We start from the raw sequence: 10,479 nt of genomic DNA on the forward strand, positions 1-10,479 counted from the left end.
CCCGCTCGGGTGCCAGACGGCAGCAGATCGAGGGGGGACAGGGCCACCGTGGCACTGAGGTGATTGGGAGAGCAGCTCTGGAGCCGTGGGAAGCAGCAAATCCCGGGATGTGCAGGCAGCCGGCCCTGGTGCGTCCAGCGGTGGCATGGCCAGTCCTGTGGCCAGGCTGGGGTGGGCAGCGGGCGCAGACCCCCGGGCTGTGGGCATCGTGGGGTCCAGCGGCCCCAAGGTCAGCAGCAGCTCTTCTTGGGCTTGTCGTTGGGAGTGAGCTTGATGGAGTCGGTTAAATAACTCTCAAAAATCCCTTTGTACTGGAGAGAAACGGAGAACGGAAAGGACGAGTGACACCAGCTCGGAGCCACCCCGCGGACCGCGGAGGGCTGGGGTTTAGCCCCGACTTGTGATTAAAGGCAAAATCCAGGGAAAAGCCACCTAGTGCAGGGCTTGGGGACACCAAAGTCCCCGCGGGACGGCCGCTAGAGGACAGTGCTGGCGCGCTGTGGGTGCCAACACGCCGCGGTCCCATCACCGTGCGAAAAGGAAACGGCGATTCCTATTCCTATTGACTTAGGATCGAACACTGCTGCGTTCCCCATTCCCGGGGCTCTCCGCTGCAGCAGGAGCTATTCCATATGGGAGGATCTGTCAGACCAGCCCCGGCTGAGCCCAGCTCCCTCCCGAACCCCTGCCCGGCACAGCTCGCAGCAGGAGGACGCTCACCCTGCTCAGTGCCTGCTTCGCGAGGGTCTCAAAAGCCTCGGCCACGTTGATGTTGTTCTTGGCACTGACTTCGAAATACGGGATGTCCTTCTCCTTGCACCAGGCTGAGGCCGTTTCCTCGGGCACCTGCGGGGAGGGAGGAGAGGATGGAGCCGCAGCTCAGGGATGGTACAGGAGATCCTCCTCACCCACCCAGGCACAGCTGGGTGAGGGCAGGGTGCTGGCAGTGCCCGAGGTTGTAATTCCTGCTGCTCTGGTGGGGACAGCCTCTGCCCCAAAGGGCAGCAGGGGGATGCTGCTAATCCCCTCCAAGAGTCCTGGGGGAGGTGGCAGCTCCTTGCCTGGAGCCCTGGTTTTCATGTGAGATTAAGGAGAAGGCTGGTTCTGAGGTGAAGGATTAACCCCCGTAAGCCATTAGGACCCTACAGCATCCCAGTCATACAATCATGGAATTGTTTAGGTTGGAAAAGATCTTTAAGATCATCAAGTCCAGCCATTAACCCAGCACTAAACCGTGTCCCCAAGTGCCACATCTGTACAGCTTTTAAATCCCTCCAGGGATGGTGACTCCACCACTACTCATCCCGCTCTCCCTGCTCCACCCTCACCTGCCGGTCACAGAGGTCTATCTTGTTCCCCAGCACCACCATGGGGAAATCCGGTTCTCTAGAAATGACCTTCTCCAGGAAGTCATCTCTCCAGTTGTCCAGGGCCTCAAAGGACTCCCTGTCTGTCACGTCGAAGGCCAGCACGCAGCCGTCTGAGCCTTTGTAGAAGGTCGACACCATGGAGCGGAATCGCTCCTGTCCCCCCGTGTCCCAGATCTAGGGCAGAGGAGGGCACAGATAAACACACAACACGAGCAGGGTGGGTGTTGGCAGCCCAGGGGGGCAGCTTCAGAGAGTGCTGAGCCCCCAGAATTCCTGTGGGATTCCAGTGCAGTTCATGGATGCTGAAAATCAGGCTCTGAAAACCGGGCTCTGCACGTCCAGCCCTGCACCTCCTGCTGCCAGTGGGCATTTGGGCACAGCAGGACAGGGTGGGACACACACGGCCCTGGGATCATGGTGGGCACCCCGGGCAGTGCCAGCTGTGCTCACCTGCAGCTTCAGGGGGCTGTTGTCCACCGCGAGGACCTTGGTGAGGATGCTGGCACCCAGCGTGGTGCGGTAATCCTCGTAAAACGTCTTGTGCACGTACTGGTGCAGCAGAGAGGTCTTGCCCACGCTGGTGATGAGGAAAGGGGCACTGGAGAGGCTTTTCCCTGCTCAGGGGTGGGTGACAGCAGGAGCTGCACGCCCAGCACGCACAGGGGGCTTCCCTCCCTTGCCAGCTCCTTACCCCAGAGCTCCGATGATGATGATCTTCAGATCCACCTTCTTGCTGGCATCCATGGACAGGCCCTGTGGGGCGAGAGGGACCCACCGGCCTGTGGGGATGGCACTGGCTCACGCTGGCGCCGGTGGTGCTGCCCAAGCCCTCTCCCTGCTCCCACCCTCCCGCCGCGGGACCGCTGTGTCCTCACCGTGTCAGCACCATGCCCGTGCCATGCCAGCAGCTGCTGCACTCGTGCCCCAGGCACGGTGGGGACAGAAACCCCCCGGCCAAGCCCGGCCCACGGCCCCGCCCGCGCCGGGCTCCCGGGGAGCCGGAGCACGCCCAGACTCGCCGGCTCATCTCCATTCAAAGCTGCCGGGAGCCACTTCCCTGCTTCTCCCACCCCCTCTCGAGCGCAGTCCTTCCCCTAAGCCTGGCACACGCGTCTGGGGTCCTGCTGAAAATTACATTTATTGAAGAAGACCCCAGCCGGGTGGAATTCCTTGGTGCCCCGAGCGCAGCTCAGGGAGCATCCCCGCCCGGGAGCACCCCGGAATCTCCTCGCAGGATGTATCCCCATTATGTCCCAGTGTCCCCACATGCTCTGAGCCTGGTCAGGACCCCTGAAACCTCCTCCCCAGGTGGGACGAGTATCCTCCAGCAGCCCCAGCAGCTCCATCCTCACGGCAGCGTCCGGCACCGCCGGCCAAGGCACAGATGGAAACACTGGCAGCCTCATCCCTGCATTTTTCTCTGATGCGCTGGCCAGCCCTGCGCCGTTCCCCCTTGGAACACCAGCAGGGAGCTCTCAGCTGTGGGCTCCAGGCCCCCCTGCACCCTCTGCCCCCCGTGCCCAGCCGCGGGCAGCATCCTCGGCACCGGCAGAGCCTCGTGTCTCAGCACACACAAACTTCCCGGTCCTTTCGCCAGCTTTTTGGCAGGCCAGATGTTTTTAAACTCAAAATGGAGTTTCCGCAGCGTTTTTGCCTCCTCCCCGTTGCTCCGGGGGTCTCGGCTGCCCCCGGGGACTCACCTGCGGAGCACTCACCTTCCGGGGCGGCCGGGCAGCCAAGGCTCCCGGCTCCGCTCCCGCCGGGCCGGGGAGGGGAGAGGCGAGAGAGGAGGATCCGGGAAAGGGCGGCCGATCCCTGCCCTCCCGGGGAAGGCGGCTGCGGGCCCCGCTCCGTGACATCAGCAGAAAGGGGCCGAGATCCTGCCGGGGCTGGCGGAGCCGCGGGCGGGGGCTGGGATGTCCATGGATTTTCCCTCGATTCCGGGGCTCTGCCGAGTGTCCCCGGCTCGGGTCCGATAGGGGGAGGAGGTTCTCCCCGTCTGCTGGAGTTTGGGATGGACTTTTGGCTTGTCCTCTGGCTCAGATTCCCCCCGGTTCCTTTCTGCCACCTCCCCGGGACCCCTTTTCTGCGTCTCCGATGGGGAATTTTTGAGGGATGAGAACAAAAGGCGGGCGGGGCTGTGGGCAGCATCCCGGGAGCCATCCCGGACTTTGCTCCGACAACACGGGATGGGACACGCGGATTTGGGAGCTGAGGAGGGGCGGGGATCCCTCTGAGCAGGGTGGGAATCAGGAGCATTTCCAGCCCCTCCATCCCTGCCACCCCCAGCCCTCAGGGGTCCCTCCCAGCACCCACAGCCAGCACGGGAACCCCAGAAACACCCCAAAAAGAGGGAACAGAGCTGGTGACACCCCCAAAAGAGGGAACAGGGCAGGGAACATCTCCTGCAGGATGTGTTCAATCAGAAATGGGATTCTGGGGATCTCAGCTGCCCCCATGGAGCAGCCAAGGACACCTCTGGCCGTCTCTCCCAGCGCCAGGCTGGTGCCCGGGGCTCTTCGGAGTGGGGAAACCTGCTTGGCCACGGCCGCAAAGGCACAGCTCTGCTTCCCGGCGTGCGAGGGCAGGTCCCGCGCCCGTGCCAAGCATTCTGTAGGATTTGGGGTTTGCCGTGGGAGCGGGGTGCCCCATCTGTGAACTCTCCCTCACCCTGAACCAGCAGCCCCCCAGTTGCTGGTGGTCCCCCTGCCCAGGTTTCGGTGTCCCTCTGAGAGCACTGGCTTTTGCTTTTCCACTTCCATCATTTTCGTAGATTTTTTTTCCCCTTACAGGCCCTAATGCAATCTCAGGGAGGATCACTGAGCTCAGCAGGACACACCCTCCTCCCCCTCCTCTCCAGGTGTGATCTGGGACCTGTCTGGCCAGAAAAATCTGTTTTTCCCCCCAGAGGGCAGGCGCTGGGAGGAGCTGGGCTGAGGCAGAAGGACCTGAGCCATTTCTCACAGGCGGCCGGTAAAAAGCTGGCGTTTCCCTGGAGCAGCTCTCCCCAGTCCCTCTGTTCAGCCCCTTTTCACCATCCTGCTTCACCTTTGCTCTTGCAGACTGAATTTATTGTTCAACCTCCCCCCGCAACAACTTCTGCCCTCGTTCCTCTGGCGTGGCCCTGGTGCGCCGAGCGTTGCTCACTCTGTCAGGTGATCGATGCCTCTCCACGCTGCCGGGGCTGGGGTTTGTGGCCAATCCCAAACTGCAGCTGATGCCCAAGGCCACTTCTGCTTTTGGCCGGGGAGGCTGTACCCACCAGGGTACATCAGCATCAGCTCTGGCTTTGGTTTGATTCATGGAAAAAGGGATTTTCCCAAAGCTCCTGCTCTCCTAATCCCCCCTGGGCTGAGATTCTGCCTGGACGAAGGCAGTGGGAGCAGCGAGGAGGAGGTGATGGCCAAATCATTGCTCAGCAGCTCCAGCCACCACAGCTTCAGTCCCATCCCAGCTGCTCCCCCACGTCAGCCATTTGGAGGAAAAGGCGTGGGTTTTGTGGCCTGTGACTGTGAGGAAAGTGATGAAACCCAGGCTGGGGCTGACACAGCTGGGGGAAAGGCTTGTGGGGACAAGGAGAGGACGGGCTGTGCCCTGCAGGGCTGGGAGAGAGAGGGAAAGGGAAGGAAGCAAAGGGCATCCGAGTGTTCCCTGCGCTGTTCAGCCTCCCTGGGGCACCACAGGGCTGCTCTTTGCTGGAATGCTCACACTTTTTGGAGCAACTTCCCCCCCAAACCTGTCAAGGGGGCACGGAATGCTCTGGGATCCCAAAAACATGGCACCAGAGCAGTCCTGGGTGAGTCCAGCTCTCACTGCCAGCTGCTGTTTGGGGACACTGGCTGGTCCCTGTCATGCTGGGGGGATGCTCCCCCCACCAGCCTCTGGGCTCGTGCTCAGCAGCACCTTGGCGTGCTGAGGGTTAAGGTGGAAGAGGGACAGGAGACCTTTGTCCAGCTACCCCAGCACTTTATCTGGGACTGCAGCAGGGGTGAAGTCAACACAGGAAACGTCACCGAGCCCACACTGGTCAGTAGCACAATCAGTGCCTCTGGGCAAGGCAGATATCTCCCTTTATTTCCAACCACAAGGCTCAGCCGCAAAGTTTACAACCAGATCCGAATATTCCAGAGCTCCCAGCCCTGAAGGCTGCTCGGGTTCGGGAAGGATGGAGCAGCCACCAAGCTGGGCTGGGACGTGGGCACTCCAGCACTGCCCGGCCTCGGCACTGCTGGCCTCAGGGTTAGTGGAGAAAACAGAGCAAAGGCCTGGATAAAAATAACCTTTTCTGAGCTTCCCTTTCTCGCTGCCTCAGGGTGCATCACTCGTGAGCCACCACTGCTCCAGCACTCTAACACACCCCCCATGCCATCAGCAGTCATGTGTGCCACGGTCACTCCTGGGGACCCCCATGGCCAGGAGCCCTCTGCAGCCCCCCTCAGCCCCCCAGGGCCCCCCAGAACCCCCCAGCCAGCCCAGACCAGGGTTCAGCAGCTGTTTTGTCCCTTCTTGCTTCAAGGGCCAACCAAGCATGCAGTCCTTGTAAGTTCCCCGAGGGAATCAAAGTGAAATTCTCCGGAAATCACCAGCTGTTCTGGGAGTTTTATGGCACAGAAAGAGCCCCAGGGTCTTTCCAGTCTCCTTGTTACCTTTTTGTTTACCAGCACCAACTGCTGACTGAGGAGAGGTGTATTCCCAGTGCTCCCTCGGCCCCTGCCCTGCCCACAGGCCCATGGGATGCTCAGGGATGGCCACAGACACCTCTGGGGTTTCTGCTCTACCTGGGCAAAGCATCCTCTTCTTTCTGCCCCATGGGAATCCCAGGGGAGCTCCAGCCACGCTGGGAGTGCAGCCCTGGCAGTGCCATGGATCATCCAGAGAGGAGGGCAAGGAGGATTTAACCCCCAGTGCAACCCTTTGAGATGTGCAGGATTTCTGCTGGGCTGCTGCTGACAGAACATGAGAGGCTTGGGTTTGTTAAAGCTTTTATTGGCTCAGGATTGAAAAACGGAGAATGTGCAGAGCAGATCACAGAGCTGCTCGAGACGCTTTTATATCACAGTGTCCTGGCGAGGACTGGACTTCTGCTGGGCTCTGCAGCTGCATCCCTGGGTGTCTTCACCCCCTGGGGACACCGAGGCCGTGGTGACATCCCCTGCCCTGCCAAGGTCAGTCCCTCTCCTGCCCCATGGATGTCACAGCCCTAAGGGACGGCAGGGGCCAACCCCACCAAGTTATTGCCACGGTCGAAGACGGAGTAGAACTGACGGATGAAAACATCACCCAAAATCCAGAGGGGTCCCGTGGGAGGGGGGATGTCACTCCCCTGGAAGCCGCTGATACAGAAGGTCATGTCAGCGCCGTACTCCTGGGGAAGGAGAAGGGGAAAGCTGGGATGAAGCCGAGAGCCTCCTGCACATGGAAACACCCAGGAATGGTGGCGAAGCAGAAACCAGCGGGGTTTGTCACCCTCGGGGACACGCTGCCAGCTCCCAGGGTCAGCTTTGCCTCTGGAGCTGCTGGGATTTGGGGTTGGTGGTGCCAGGGAGCCGTAGCCATACCACGAGGGTGTAAGCCTGGGCGCTGAGGGTGTAGGGCAGCCCGTTGATGGTGAAGGTCAGGTCAGGCATCGCGTCGAGGTTGCTGCACTCCACGGCGTACTGGAACACAGCGGGGGACTCAGGATGTCCCTTCCAGCAGGGAGGAGTCCCCAAGCTTTGTCCCCTCCTGTCCCCACCCTGGCTCTCACCTCTCCATCCACAGACACAGCCCCAATAAGGTTTTGCAGTTCTTTGATCTCCTTGGTGGGGCCCGTGATGAGCGATGTCCCGGTGTCCACGATGGCCTGGCAGCCGTTGGCACAGAAAGTCGCTGTCTCACCCAGCTGGATGCTGGAAGAGGGGAGAAGGAGTGGGAGGGATTTGTCCTCCCAGCCCAGCCCTGCCCTCCCACCCTGCCCAGCACCACTCACTTGTCCAGCTGGATCTGCCAGTACCCCTGCTGGGTGACCGGCACCCAGTTCAGGGTGCCCGTGAAGCGGGAGGTGTCAAAGCCCCCAAAAAGCAGCTCTCCTCCCTGGGGGGACTCAGGGTTCCTGCAGGGAGGAGGAAGAGGAGGACACATGAGGGATTTTTTCCGTTTAGCATGAATTTACCCCAAATTTCTCCCCACAAATGCTGTAAGGCCAGAGGTCTGTGCTGCTCAACCTGGTACCAAAAACCCTGCATTGGCTGAGTAAAATATCTGCATTTTGGCAGCCCCTCCCGCTCCCTAAAGCAACGCCAGACTCTGAGCAACATCCCGGGGCAAAACCGTGTCCGTACGAGCTCATGTAGACGGAGAAAATGGGCAGCTCCACCAGATTTTGGGCCATCATGTTGTCGAAGACAGGGGTGACCCCATCCACGGCCAGGGAGGGATAAGCCAGCCCCAGGATCCCATCGAACCCAGCATCCACGAAGGCTTTTCCCGGCTCACTGATGCTCTCTGCAAACAGCTGGTTGCTCACAGTGAGACCCTCGACCTGCAGGGAGGAGGCGGTTCCGTGTTGAGCCTGTGGGCAAGTCCCGGGCACATCGTCCAGAGCAGGGGACCCCAAAGGGCACTCACGGCTACTTGGTCGGACCCGATGATCCCCGTCAGGCTCCCGGTGCCGTACTGGATGGAGAAGGGGGTCCCTATCGCCTGGTAGGTGCTGGACTGGGTTGGCCGGAACCTGGTGTGCTCAGCTGGGGGAGAAGATGGGATCTGTCACCAGAGATGTCATTTTTTTGCGTGGCCACAGCTGCCAGGAGCCATCACCAGTGAGGAAAAGTGATGGTGCAGCGCGGTGTCACCAAAACTCCTGGTTATGGGGACTCCGCTGAGGGACCTGCTGGAGTTTTGAGGGGGAATGAAACCTCTTCCATTTCAGTCTGAAGGGTCCAAGGGCTGTTGGGGGGAGCAGCATTTAATGAGTCCCCAGACGAGCTCTGCTCTCCCTGCTTTACAGCCAGCAGCAGCCCCTGGGCACTGCCGGATCCAGTCACATTCCCCAGTTCCTGCTGGGCTCCGGGGCAGCCCTGGGGCTGCTCGGGGATGCTCCGTGTCCCACAGCAGCAGTCTGGGCTCTCTGGGGTCGGCTGATCGCTGACAGCCCCAAAAAGCCACATTTGTCCCCTGCTGAGCCCCTGGGCTGTCACCCCCTGCTTTGACCCCTGGATTTCTGTCACGTCTCTGTGACCTACAGGGCTCAGCTGGGTGGGGGCGGCCCCCAAGACCTTGGGGTTGGTGCCCGGTGGCTTCTCTGGGGTCGGGGGGTCCCCACTCACCGCAGGCTTTGCTGACACAGTAGACAGAAGGCACCCAGAGGTTGGAGGAGCCCGTGTCGAACACCACGGTGAAATTCTGAGGGGGGGTCCCGATGGAGATCTGCCCAAAATACTCCATCTGCCGAAGAGAGCACCGTGAGCCATCAGCACACCCAGAAATGCTGGCACGAGGGAGCCGGGGGTGTCTGCAGGGCACGGATGGGGCTCGGTGTTTGATCTGCCCCAGCCAGGCTGTGCCAGGTGGAAAAAAGGAGACAAATATTTAAGGAACAACAATGGGAACTGAGGACAAAAGGCCGCACGGTGGGGGCTGGGCCCTGAGGGGACCCTCGTCACCACCGGGAGCTTTGGGGACAGGGCGTTCCCCACTAGGGAACGGGATTGTCCCGGGGAACCCCCTCCACCTCGGGGTGCTCTGTGGTGGGCTCTGCCCTGGAAAGTAACTTGAATTTTGGAGGAAATCTGTCCCCAGGGGAGTGGGCAGAGCGTAGCAGGGAGGAAGGGGGCTGGCAGTGCCTGCCATGAATGCGCTGCCTTGTCCTCATCCTCACATTCCCGGGGACAGAGGGCCGGGCAGGCAGCGAGCCCTGGCACTGCGGGCACCGCCAGGAGCCGCGGGATTTGTGGGAAGCTTTTGGGCATCGGGCACTGCTCAGGCAAATGGAGGGTGCTGCCATCCCTCTGAGCGCCCCTGCTCACATCCAGGTAGCTGATGAGGGGCTCGTTGGTCTCCGAGAAGGCGGCGCAGTCCTCGCTGTCCGTGTCCAGCCCCCCCTGGGCTTTCCAGAGGTGCGAGAGCCGCCCCTGATCCCGCAGCAGCTTCCGCAGGGAGCGGCGCCTGGTCAGGGGCACCCTGGGGAGAAGGGTCCTGGTCACTCATGGAGGTGATGCCAATGTCCTGCAGTCCCTGTGCCCACCCTGAGGGTCCCGGCACCAGGCCAGGATGAGGGTTCAGAGCCCACATCCTCCCACTGCAATGATTTCCAGCCGAGGCCCAGCGAAAGAGGGGCACTTGATGTGTTTTAGGAGGCAGGAAATGAAGGCCGGAGCGTGCAGGGGAGCATCCACACCATGGCGGTGGCGGGACAGGCAGCTCGGTGTCCGTGCTGGGAAGGACCTTGGGGCTGGGCAGGATGAGCAGGGCCAAGGGGAATTCAGGCCGGTGTTTTCTGCCCTGTCTGCATGCACAGACCCCCTTTGCACACCCCTCCTGCTGCTCACAGGCTCTGCCCAGAGGGATGGAGAACCCAGAAACCCCAGAGCGGTGCCACCGCTCCGGCACAGCCGCGGGGTGTCCAGGCTGAGCTCTGCCATCCATCACAGCTGGGAGTGACCCCCCCAGACCCTGGGGAGCCGGGCTGCACCCTGGGGACCCCCTTACCTTCTCAGGGCGCCGGCCAGGCCCAGGCAGAGCGCGGCGAGGAGGAGCAGGCGCCTCATGGCGTGGCTCGGTGGCTGTGCCCGCACCGGCAGCGCCGCGGTGCCGCTCTTATACCGACGGTGCCAAGCCCGATAAGGGCCCTGACAGAGTCAACACCAGGCTCGGGCACCCCGAATGAATCACTGGCCACGGCCCAGGCGAGGCTGAGCAGGCGCTCCGGGGTCACGTTTGCTTTTCTGGGTGAGGACGGCGTTGGGGGACCTGTGGGAGCTGAGCAGGGGCTGGTTTGGCTGATTCCAGGGCAGTGGAGGTCCCGCAGGGGGAGCAGAATGGGGTCCCCGTCCCAGCATCAGCCCCTTATCCACTTGTGGAACCCCCCCCAAAACGCTTTAGGGGAACATTTCCCTTCTCCTTCACCCCA

The 10,479-nt window shown here is 61.6% G+C and overlaps 2 protein-coding genes across 2 annotated transcripts; both read right to left on the reverse strand.

The window, feature by feature from the left end:
• Positions 1-230: 230 nt before the first annotated feature.
• On the reverse strand, positions 231-2,129 carry RAB7B (RAB7B, member RAS oncogene family; the record flags this gene model as incomplete). Its single annotated transcript, XM_082296164.1, has 5 exons — positions 2,062-2,129; positions 1,821-1,947; positions 1,329-1,544; positions 721-846; positions 231-311 (listed from the first exon to the last, which is right to left on the reverse strand). Exons 1-5 carry the CDS (start codon positions 2,112-2,114, stop codon positions 231-233), a joined length of 603 nt encoding a protein of 200 aa, XP_082152290.1. The 5' UTR covers positions 2,115-2,129.
• A 4,441-nt stretch (positions 2,130-6,570) lies between these two features.
• On the reverse strand, positions 6,571-9,517 carry CTSE (cathepsin E; the record flags this gene model as incomplete). Its single annotated transcript, XM_082296163.1, has 8 exons — positions 9,377-9,517; positions 8,678-8,795; positions 7,977-8,095; positions 7,691-7,890; positions 7,339-7,461; positions 7,117-7,258; positions 6,929-7,027; positions 6,571-6,735 (listed from the first exon to the last, which is right to left on the reverse strand). The coding sequence occupies exons 2-8, from the start codon at positions 8,793-8,795 to the stop codon at positions 6,571-6,573; spliced, it is 966 nt and encodes a 321-aa protein (XP_082152289.1). The 5' UTR covers positions 9,377-9,517.
• Positions 9,518-10,479: the final 962 nt, after the last annotated feature.

Source organism: Coloeus monedula, assembly GCF_965178545.1.
Source record: "Coloeus monedula genome assembly, chromosome: 23".
Classification (NCBI taxonomy): Eukaryota; Metazoa; Chordata; class Aves; order Passeriformes; family Corvidae; genus Coloeus; species Coloeus monedula.